The following is a 10676-nucleotide window of genomic DNA, read 5'->3' on the forward strand; positions in this document are numbered from 1 at the left end:
TCCCACCACCCCTTTCTTGTCTGTTCCCAGGGCAGGAGGTGGGGGTCCCGGGCTGAGATCCTCTCTGGCAACAGTGGGTAGCATCTTCTACCCTTTCCTCTGCTGCGTGACTTGTGTTGGAGGGAAGAGAGATCAGGGCCACTGCAGTGAATGTAAAGTACCCACTGACATGGTCTTCCTCCCATCACAAATGAGGAAGAGGACCAGAAGCAGACAGAAGGAACCAGAGCAAAACAAAGACAGGTCACGCCAAATGGCATAGAGCTGGTGCCTCACTATGTTCCTCTTGCTTTGTACTGTGGACATTTTGAATTGCAACGATACCACATAGTGGCCTGCTCATCTACCCCAAGGGATAGCAAATTGGGCCAAAATGATGAGCCCCCAACTTGTAGCTGGGGATTGATGCCACCGCTCCACATGAGACACATACCCACATGGCTTGGTGTGGGGTCATGTGGCCATCCTCATGGACAGAAAAGGTCCCAACTGTGAGGTCTAAGATCCACAACTACCCAGGTTGGGACCACGCACTGCATCTTAATACAAATGGAGTTGGAGGGTCACGGAGCAGTAGGGTTGGATGTGGACAGAGGGAATCCACTCTCTACACCAACCTTGCATAACAAGATAGAGGTAGAAAGATATGAATGCAGCTTTTTCCAAAACCTGTATCTCCAGCAGGTCCTTCAGCAGAGCCCTAACAAAGTCATCACAGGGCTTTAAAAGCCCTGCTTTTGCCTGTGAAAAAGAGAGGCATTTCTCCAGGCATATTTGTGTATGAACAAATTGACAGTTGAATAACACCTTGCACAACTTTGTACAACTGTCAAGTCATCACAAAATCACAGAACGGTTGAGGTTGGAAGTGACCTCTGGAGGTCATCTAGACCATCCTCCCTGCTCAAGCAGGGTCAGGTAGAGCAGGTTGCACAGGACCATGTCCAGTGGAGTTTTGAATATCTCCAAGTATTGAGACTCTGCAGCCTCTTGGTGACCTCTGTTGCTGACCACACACACCAGATGCAATATCAAGAGACTCTGACAGTCCTGAAATGCAGACTCATCTGTGGCACTGTCCAATCAGTCCCAATCCAGATCCTGCGACCAGGGGTAGGGGCACCATGGGCAAAACGTACCTCATGATGTCCCCTGAGCTGAGGGCAACTTCTTGCCGCTCACAAAATGGAATCTGAAAACTAGGAATCACTTCCAGATTTCCCTTCCTGAGTAATGCTCACATTTTAAACTCTGTCTTCAAACAAAGAAGAAACAAACAGCATCTAAATGGGAAAAATAAAGGAGCCCCTTGGGACTGAATTGGTCACTAATAATTAGTTGATAAACTTAAGTGGTACCTAGGTAGCTGCATCCAACCTCTGGGCAGATCATGTATATGTCTATGTGTGTGGACACAAACCCATGTCAGCTGTGTGTAAGTCTGTGTGGGCACATGTCTGTGTGTGTAAACTATGCTTCACCACATGTCACCTTTCCCTTTCTCCTCTTTCATCACGAAACAGCAACATCTGCTGGAGAGCTGGAAGCAAAGTGGAGGGGCGAAATCATCTTCTTTACCATAAACATCCAAATTCCTGTATATGCCAGGAAAACAGAATTGCCCTCATATCGCAGGCTGAGGTCTCATTCTCTCAAGTGCAATCAAGTGAACTGCTGTTGCTGTGGAGCTTGTCTAAAAACATCTCTCTGCATTCTGCTCATTCAGGCCTTTTATGCCTGCTGTTCTCATTATTATGCTCTTGTTTTTCTGAGTGCTGAAATCTCACTTGAACATTTATAGTTTTATCTGCACTTGAATACACAATCAAACGCCACAGGCAGCACCAGCCGGGGGCTGAATCACGTCCTTGTCTACGTCATATTTTCAAATTCCAGCAGAAAACACTGATACCAAAATGATCCAATGGCTCAAACCCAGATGTTATGAAAGTAGATCATGCAGAAGAGGCAGACTCATGCTGGTCTCCATTTTCACCCTCTTCTCCCCCTTCACACTCTCTCCTGAGCCTTTCATGGGTTTACAGGAATAAATATTGTTCCCAGTACATCTCCTTCCATCAACACAGCATCATTTAATTCGGTGGCAGTAGAAATCCCTTTACTTGGGCCACTTGTTTTCATCTGCCCCATCACTGTTCAGGAGCTTGGTGGGATTTTGGCCAGGCTGGAAGTTCCTGTGCTGCTGCAGAGCAAAGAAGGTGACGCTCACAAAGAAGGAAATGCCACTTGAAGGGCTTGCGGGAGTAACATTTGGTTAAACTACGCTTGTCCTTGAAGTGCAATACAAGAGACTGCTCCAGACACCGGATGGCCACCAGCCTGTCCTTTTCACTGCCCGCACACAGGTGATGCCTGCCTCCACTGTGATGAGCCTGTTGTTTGTTTCATTGCCTTGCTGAACAGTCATGGTAAGGAAGGGGGTGAGGCAGGTCAGAGGGGCTGCTGACGGGAAGCAGCAAGTGTCTGCTGTAATGCACTCACATTGCACAGTGCTATGCTCTGGCCACTGAGGGCACAAGCCTATTTACTGGAATGAGGATTCATTGTTGAAAGAAATCCTTCAGGGGTAAGTTTTCACGCTGGGTTTTGTTCTGTCACTCTGAGGTGCAGCAGAGCACTTAGGACATCTGGCAAAGCCTCGAGCAAAGCAGCAGCAGCAGCTGCATATGCCAGTTTATCCCCTCTCTGTGTTTTAATGAAACTCTGGTGACATCCCTGTATCATCCTTTTGTCACTGCTACCCAAGTACTCATAGTACCTCAGCATTGCCCCAGGGGAAGTTCCATGTGGGCTAGGCATTTAGTGTCTCAAGGTCCTTATCAGCCATCTCAACTGGATCTCAACACTGCACAGTGAGAGAGCAGGTTATGGTGAAGATCTTATGCTTTTTATCTTCAAAATGCTCGAGGGTGGGATTGATCCCTCACTGAAGGAAAGACATCAACCCCAAGCAAGTTATCTACTCTCTACCCATCAACACTGGAGTGTGGATGGGAATTTCCTGAAGATGATACAGCAATTGGTTTTGGACACTGCAATCTGAAGGCTAGATAAGGCTAGGTTGGATGCCTTCCTTTGAAGAGGAAAAGAAACTTAAGCATCAGTAGAGATTAAGTCCAGCATTGAGTGTAGAAGATTTGTGTATCTGTTGAGAAGTGCCTGCATTTCAGGTGACACCTGCTCCCCACTGTTTCCACAGTACGTTCCAGACAGGGAATGGCTGGTTGAGACTCATGTCCATTTCCTGGGCCAACTTCCCAGCAGAAATGATGGAAACCTCCAGAAGAGCTCTTCGGTACCTGAAAGGCAAGTTGCCACAGGCTGAAGTTTCTGTTATACTAGGGGCATAATGGAATTTGCAAATGCCTGACAGAGCAAAGAACCATTTGTCATTTATTTAGATCACCATTTCTGCCTGTGGAGGTGTTTGACGGGACTCCATAGTCCCTTTGATGCTCTCATCAGGACTGAAAACTCTCCTGCCACATCCCAACCTCTGCGCTGGGTGTCTGCCAGCCCCATGCTTTCCCCTGCTGACTGGCACCTCCCTGCTGTCATTCATGGTTCAGAGGCAAATCCTGAGTTCACCCTTTTCCCATCTGTATGCTTAGCAAAGACTCTGGAGCCTTTTTCTCACCGCCGGTGAAAATAAGTGGTGTGAGCCCGAAGGTGGACGATATTGCCCAGAAATTTGAGATCAGCAGAAGTACAAGTTGGGCAAGTTAAAAACCATAGCCAGGGCTTTGGACTAGAAGAGAGATAGGAGAAGATACGGGAGCAGAAGCATTTTCTGTCTGAGTTACTGCTCATTCTGTGGCAATTTTTTGCATGCCACTTGAAGAAGTAAGACTCAGGGTCTGGCCAGTGGCTGCAGGGAGGCTGTGCATCCCTGCTCCCTGCTGCCCATTTCTTCTCATGAAGTGAAAAGAAATCCTCCCATCACCTGACCAAAGGGGTCAGGATACACTCTTCTCCTCCTACATGGAGCCATTCCTGCTCTCCAGCCTCAGGGAGATGAGGCAGGATTAATAATTGTGATCAATGTGTTTCTTGTTTGCAGATACAGCGTACCATATTTTGTGAGTATGATATATGAGCCACTGTGGGATGCAGCAGAAATTTTTGGCCTTGCAGCTGTGGAGGTGCAGTATTCATCTTCTCTCAGCCTATAAAACATGCAGCCCAGAGACATGATGAATATGTTTTGCAGAAGCTCAAGTGGAAACTCCAGGGAAGTTCCTTGAAAGTGTTTCTAAACAACAAGGCATTCATTTTGTTAGTTAAACAAAGTAAGATAAACCTTCCAGATCTCCTTAACCCTTCTTCCCTCGCCCCTCCTCACTTTCCTGGCTTACTTCCAAAGCCTCTAAAGGGAGGATTGATTGTGGGCTGGTATTTGCTCAAGCCCCTGTTTTCAGCTTTGGAGTACCCAGCCTTCATCACAACCTGTGCCAGTAGCTGGCAAGTTGATAGTCATGTCTAGGCATCCAGAGGGGACAGACCAAAGGAACATCAAGAGGCAGGGGTAGTCCAGTGATACAAACCCTGTGCAAGAAAAGTATCTCATCTTCTGGCTGTGCAGTGAGGGAACTTGCCTGGTGCTATGTGATTAATTATCCCCCACTCATAATTCATCGCGTGTCTTGCACTCGTCCCCTGCTCTGTTTATCAAACCTGTTGGTTTCACTGCTGCCCAAAGACTGTATTAAATTGGTTCATCAATCATCTGGCTGCCAGCCACAGTCTTGCCAGGGAAGGGAAGAAACGAATGGATAGAAGTACTGTAAAACTCCACAGATAACATAATTCTGATTAGGAAAAGTGCTTACTTCTGCAGCCACTTTTAAGCCCATTAGAATAGCTGTTTGTATTCCTTACTACTTAAATTAAGGCACTTAGCTTGAAGAGGCTGTAGTGAATCAAGCCCTTTGTTAGTAGGGCATTTGGATCTTCATTTTTGCACCAGTCCTGGCTGCATTACCCTCAGAGTCAAGCACAAAGGACCAATTAATACCAGCTAAGTATTCAGCACAGTAATATTCATAGCTGGGGCTTTGCTTTTCAGGGGATAGAAGTAACAAAAGCAAATATTGCTTTAGTGAGGCCGGAGCTGAGTCTGCTAAGAGGAGGTCACAGAAATCCATTTCCAGGCTGGGTATGAATGACTGGACAAACGGTGCCTTTGTACCATTTGGCACGTCAGCCCCAGGGGCTTGGCAAAGGCCCTGGTGGTGCACGTTACCCCATCCCCACCTCTAATTGAGCAGAAATGCCTGGATGGAGGCAGGGCTTTGTCATTTCAGGCCAGGCTTCTGAGTAGACTGGGGTGCCTGTGGCACCCAGGGGTGCACAGAGCATGTCCATTACAGGCACTGTGGGCATCCAGGATGGGCCTGTTTAGTGAAAGTGGAGACCACACCAGTCTAACACATCCTGCCTTGCACTAGTTCTCAGACTAGCACGCCATAAATGTGACCTCATTTTTAACCAAAATTTGGTGGGATATTTTCCTTACTCAATATTTTTATCTGAAATACTTTTTTTTTTTTTAAATTAGCTAAAATAGATTTTTTTTCTTTTTCTGAGCAATTTTAACCACAGTGGCATTGTGAAAACATTTATCGTTTGACCCAAAAACGTGTCGGAAAGGAAGGCTGAGTTTGTTTTGATGCCTGAGGTCCCAGTGTTGTGGCTGGCAGCAATTACCAAGAAGGGTCTGCGACAGATACCGCTCTCTGTACTTGCACTTATTTTGGCTCTGGAGACTTGAATCGCTGCATCTGCTTCTCTGTCTGTGGTGTTTGATCATGGGCTTAGATGGCCAGTCCTAAGTAGAGGACTGGACTTGTCTAAGTAGGCAAGTTTTATCTTTCAGCTAGCAGTACCCAAGACACAGACACTGTGAAGACAAGTGAACAGCCTGACCACTGCCTGCATTTAGATGTCTTGGTTTCTTTTCAGGTTTAATGACCATTGTTTTCACCTTTTCTACCACAATAAGGAAAAGGTGGTGAGACTGGGTCTGACTTGGCTCTCTGATCTACATGAGACATTTCTTGTCCTCATTTCCCACGTGGAGTTTGCTAGAGCACAGGCATCCCTGGTGTGGAAACCTGCAAACAGAGTATCACTTCTCCGTGTCAGGCATCAAAGGGTCTGGGTCATAAGCTGTTGGATGGGTACCAAAACCAAGGGAATTCCTCAAAACGCACAGAGATACCAAAGACCTGATCCATGTTTAAAAAAAAGTTCAGGAAAAACTGTGTATTAGTTGCCAGATGCTAACCTATTAAAATTGGCCTCAGTTGCATTTTGTGTAATAACTGTTTTCCAGATCTGTTTAGCTTAAACCTGCATAAATGCTGTAATTTGCATATAGTGACATTGGGGAGTAATGGGATTGTTTTGCTAATTACAAAATAGCAACAAAGAATTTTTTTAGTGGTAAGCAAATTCTTTCAGACTAGTCTTACACCAATGGAGGATGGTTTCTATGTTGGTGATTTCTCCATCTCAATGGAAACCTTTCTGAATGTATTAAAGGAGGAACATAAGGTTGTCCTTCCCATGTGCCCTTACCTATGCACTCTGCATTCAGAATTTGATATAGGAAGGATTTGATTTTGTTAAGTCACAAAGGTTAAACATTATGTTAAAAGAACAAAACCCACTCAGATTAGGTAATTAGTTGAAAACTAGGACTTCTGTGAAAGTGCGTGCCTATTCCCCAAGCAAAATCAAGCTATATCATAATGACAGGAGCTGCAAAATTCAGCGACTCTATGGCAGCATGTGGCTAATACAAGACATCTGGTTTTGGCTGGGCTGAAAATTTTAGCGGTAAACTGGATTTTCACCATAGGTGCAATCCTTTCACAAAGGTCAGGGCTGTCCTCAAAGAGCTCATCAAGAAAAAAAGCTGTTCTTTGTGAGCAGGTTTTTCGCTAGGTTGAAGATCCTATCAGAAAAAAGGCTATTAGTGCTCGACAAATCAGCCCTCTGAATCCCTTTGGGTCACTTAGCGCATCATTTTGGGTAGATCCAACCTCTTTTATTGAGTTCAATCAAGATATACTGTCAGGTTTACAGGTTATTTGACATTTTGGTTAATGGTTTCTTTTCCCTTTGAGTTTCCCATCTATTTTTAAGTGAAAAAATACTGTTTTGAAACTGTACAAAGTTTCATTTAAAAGAGGTCAGCCCAAAATGTTGCAAAATTTTCCATGACATAACATGACATTTCAGAAATGTCAAATTGAAATGTTCCAGCATTTTCAAACTTTCCCTCCATTTTGGGGGTTGAAACTGTTTACCTCAGTTTATTCAAAGGCTCAAATAGCTTCAGTGCTGTGCATTTACCTTCACCTGACAAGTCCGACCTAACTTCTGTGAATACAAGCCTCTCTGTTCGAGCCTTTTATTAAAGCCGTGATGGGTAGCAGATGCTTGAAGAAAATCTTTGAGGAGAGCTGAATGACCAATTCTTTCTAAAGCTTTCTCTGCTTTCCTTGCCAAGACTTTTAAGTGACCCTAAGAAATATTTCCATGATCCCCAAAGCCCCTGGCATTCTTCTGGAAAGGGGTCTTCTTTTGAGTGTTTGGAGGTCCCAGACAAGAAGCTCATGAAATCCCTGGTCACCCTGCTGAGAGGTCTGGCCGGACATCCTTTGCAAAGTGAGTAGGATGCCTTCCCCATCTAAACTAAAGGACATGACACTAGGTGTAAACCTGTGAGTTGTTTATATGTTGCTGTTTTGAAATTATAATTTTCCTCCAGCCTGCAGCCTAGTCTCTCTCTCTTTTCATATGTATTGTTTGACATTGTTTCTGCCTGAAACATTTATAAGGCATTATGCTTAAAAAATCAGGTTGATGAATGAGAAGAGACAGTTCTCCTAATAAAGTCATTGACAGAAAGGCCAGAAGCCTTTTTTTCAGCGTGGAAGCTTGTCATTTGGCTGCTGTAAATTGCTCTGGGTAACAAGGTAGTAAAAAAAAGACAAAAATAGAGCAACAGATGACACTGAAGCAGAAAGTGTCCCAGCAAATCGAGCATTTGTGGAGAAATACAATTAAAGCATTATGAATTCCTCACTCATTGTAACAAGGGAACAAAGGCTGTCTCAGAACTTACGGAGCTCATATGCTTCTACAAGACCTTTCTTGTAGGTGACAGATCTGTTACTGGCTGTCGGGTGACCCTGCTGATACCACACCACGGTCTATAAAAATGTCGTCCTCCTTCCATCACGCTGCAAGACTGAGACCCACTGAAATGGCATTAGGCGGTCTTGTCAATGGGTAGATCAATCCTGTCCAATTTTAGCTTTCCTTTGCCTGTTTTGAGCAGGGATTTTGCTTTGTCTTGGCTCCTGAGCTCGAAGGTGCCTGGAAGGTGTGTTAGAAGAACAGATACTTGAATACTTCTCAAACTCCAGATGTAGATTTCTGCAGTGGCCATCCCGTTGATGTCAGTGTGACTGTGGGATCATCACAGGAGACAATCCCCACTCAGCTGCGATTCTGCTTTCTGTGTTCATTATTGACAGCTGTACTAATAAGCTGTAACTTTGTGAGGTTCATTGTGCTCAAGCATAAATGCCTTGCATATAACTTTGGGAATGCCAGCTGATCAGGTTGAATTCAAGGCATCTGCTTGGGTACTCAGAGCTACATAGAAGATGTGATACAGTTACCAGAGCTTTGGATTAGTCTTCTGAGCTGCTGGGAACCATAGCAAGAGACACGAAAGCCACTTTAAAACCATCAAAATGGAAACTCCTCCTCCAGCTGACACATCCAGCTGAATGCACCACCCCGAAGAGAGAAGACCATACCTCCAACACCAATGGCCCCACTAAGCATGTGTGTCATCCCTCTGATAATCAAGGGAGCTGCCCTGCTTGTATGCGTAAGTGTTCATCTGAATCAAGGCTGAAAGAGTGTCTGCTGGCTCTGGTTTCCTAGGTGTTTCTCCTGCACTGAAGCTCAGGCCTAAGGTGGATGCAAGGTAACTGGTGGTGTCTCGCCTCTCTGTGGTGGTCAACCTGGGCCAGTCATTCCACCTAGTCAGTATGCTCAAAAACACTGCAATGGAAGGGAAAATTCAGCCCCTCTTGTCCTTGTCCAGGTAAGAACAGATCGACCTTTTCAGATGACTTGGAAGAATGTTTTTGTGCAAGTGGCACGTTTAAAGGGCTTTTCCCTTGTTACCTTTCCCAGCCAGGCTGGAATCCAGCCACCTCACAGAAGCAGAATTGTAGCTGTGTCTGGAGGGGACAGGGCAGACCCTTGGCTCACAGCCCATCTGTCCATGTTCTCAAGGGAGGCTGAGCCATCTCAGGAGTCATCGTGATGCATAGCATTAAATCCTAGGATACGTTTAAGCTTAAAGGCACTTAAAAGTACCACTTGAGATGCCATTGGGTCCATCATCATCCTAATTGTGCAAATAACCTCATTCGACTAAAAAAGTATTTGATTTCCAACCAGTTTACTGTCATACCCCACGATCATGTTTCAGCCAAGAAATGAGCATCACATCTTCATTTCCAGATGAAACAAATAAATATATTGCATTGTTGTTGTTGTATATCTTGCAGACAAACAAAGCAGTAGCCAAGGGGGACTTCCACCATGCAAGCTCCAGCTCCCGGCGAGCACTCTTCCTGGCTGTCCTGTCCATCACAATCGGAACTGGCATCTACGTTGGGGTTGCCGTGGCTCTTATTGCCTATCTGTCCAAAAACAATCACTTATGAGCCTCAGGAAAGGGGGAGAACCAGCCACCTGGCGCCTGCACTGCAGAACTCCCCAGCAGATCAGACTGCATGATTTTCCAAAAGATCAAGAGACAAACAAACACCTTCTGCGGGCAGGTACAGGATAAGATGGGCTTGTGCATTATTGTAGGGTGGGAAGCTGGCTGAGGTGGGGATAGTTCCATCATTTGTGATGCACAAGTCTTGCTTCTCTTCATGAACCCCCATACAAGAAAGAAAGAAGGAGAGAAAGAGAGGAGGAGAGAAATAAAGAGAAAAGAAAGAGAGAGAAAGAAAAAAAAAAAAAACACAAGGAAGGCAATTGGGGGAGGTGTGGAGAGGGGTGTTTTGCCTTTGCCTTCTTTGCAATATGGTGTTTACAAGAAGCTGGCAAACTGAGCTGTTCTCTTAATATCTTCTTGGTCACCTGAACTTTGCAGCCAGCATGAGCTTGTGCTTAGTTTGCTTGTTAAGCACGGCACTGAGATCTGGGAAAGCATGGACAGTGGCTGGTTCTCTGAAAGAGCAATATAACAACAGGAGGAAGAATATGTTTTCTTTTTTTTGAATGCAGGACTCATTTGCCTAAGAGTGAAGCAGAGACCTCAGCGTAGAATGGTATTGCCTACTCTTCTTGTGTGGGTAGGTTTCCGTGGAAGGAGAAAAGGAAATAAAAAATATTTTTTCTTTCCTATCCTTGTTTTTGGATTAAGATGTGGCCCACAGGCCCACCCAATGCAGAACAGCTGAGGTGACTGTATGACATAGCTCCGCAGACTGAGCGTGAGGTCAAAGTAGCATGGGATCCGATGTAAAATGAATTCCTCCATCCAGTCACATTGTGATAATGGCACATTCCTGTGGCATATTGCTCATCTGGGTTGCTCCGCCTTA

At 45.1% G+C, this 10676-nt stretch overlaps 1 protein-coding gene across 3 annotated transcripts in view; it reads left to right on the top strand.

Moving 5' to 3' along the window:
• The window catches only part of SYNDIG1 (synapse differentiation inducing 1), an 87980-nt gene extending 77507 nt beyond the window's left edge, over window positions 1-10473 (top strand). For 2 of the 3 annotated variants that reach the window (XM_076334818.1, XM_076334817.1), the window contains exon 4: window positions 9624-10473. In XM_076334818.1, coding sequence (XP_076190933.1) covers window positions 9624-9782 — 159 coding nt within the window. In that variant the 3' untranslated portion in view covers window positions 9783-10473. The remainder of the gene's footprint in view (window positions 1-9623) is intronic. The other variant, XR_012995045.1, reaches the window with a different exon arrangement.
• Window positions 10474-10676: the final 203 nt, after the last annotated feature.

This window comes from Aptenodytes patagonicus, chromosome 3 (assembly GCF_965638725.1).
Source record: "Aptenodytes patagonicus chromosome 3, bAptPat1.pri.cur, whole genome shotgun sequence".
In the NCBI taxonomy this organism is placed as follows: domain Eukaryota; kingdom Metazoa; phylum Chordata; class Aves; order Sphenisciformes; family Spheniscidae; genus Aptenodytes; species Aptenodytes patagonicus.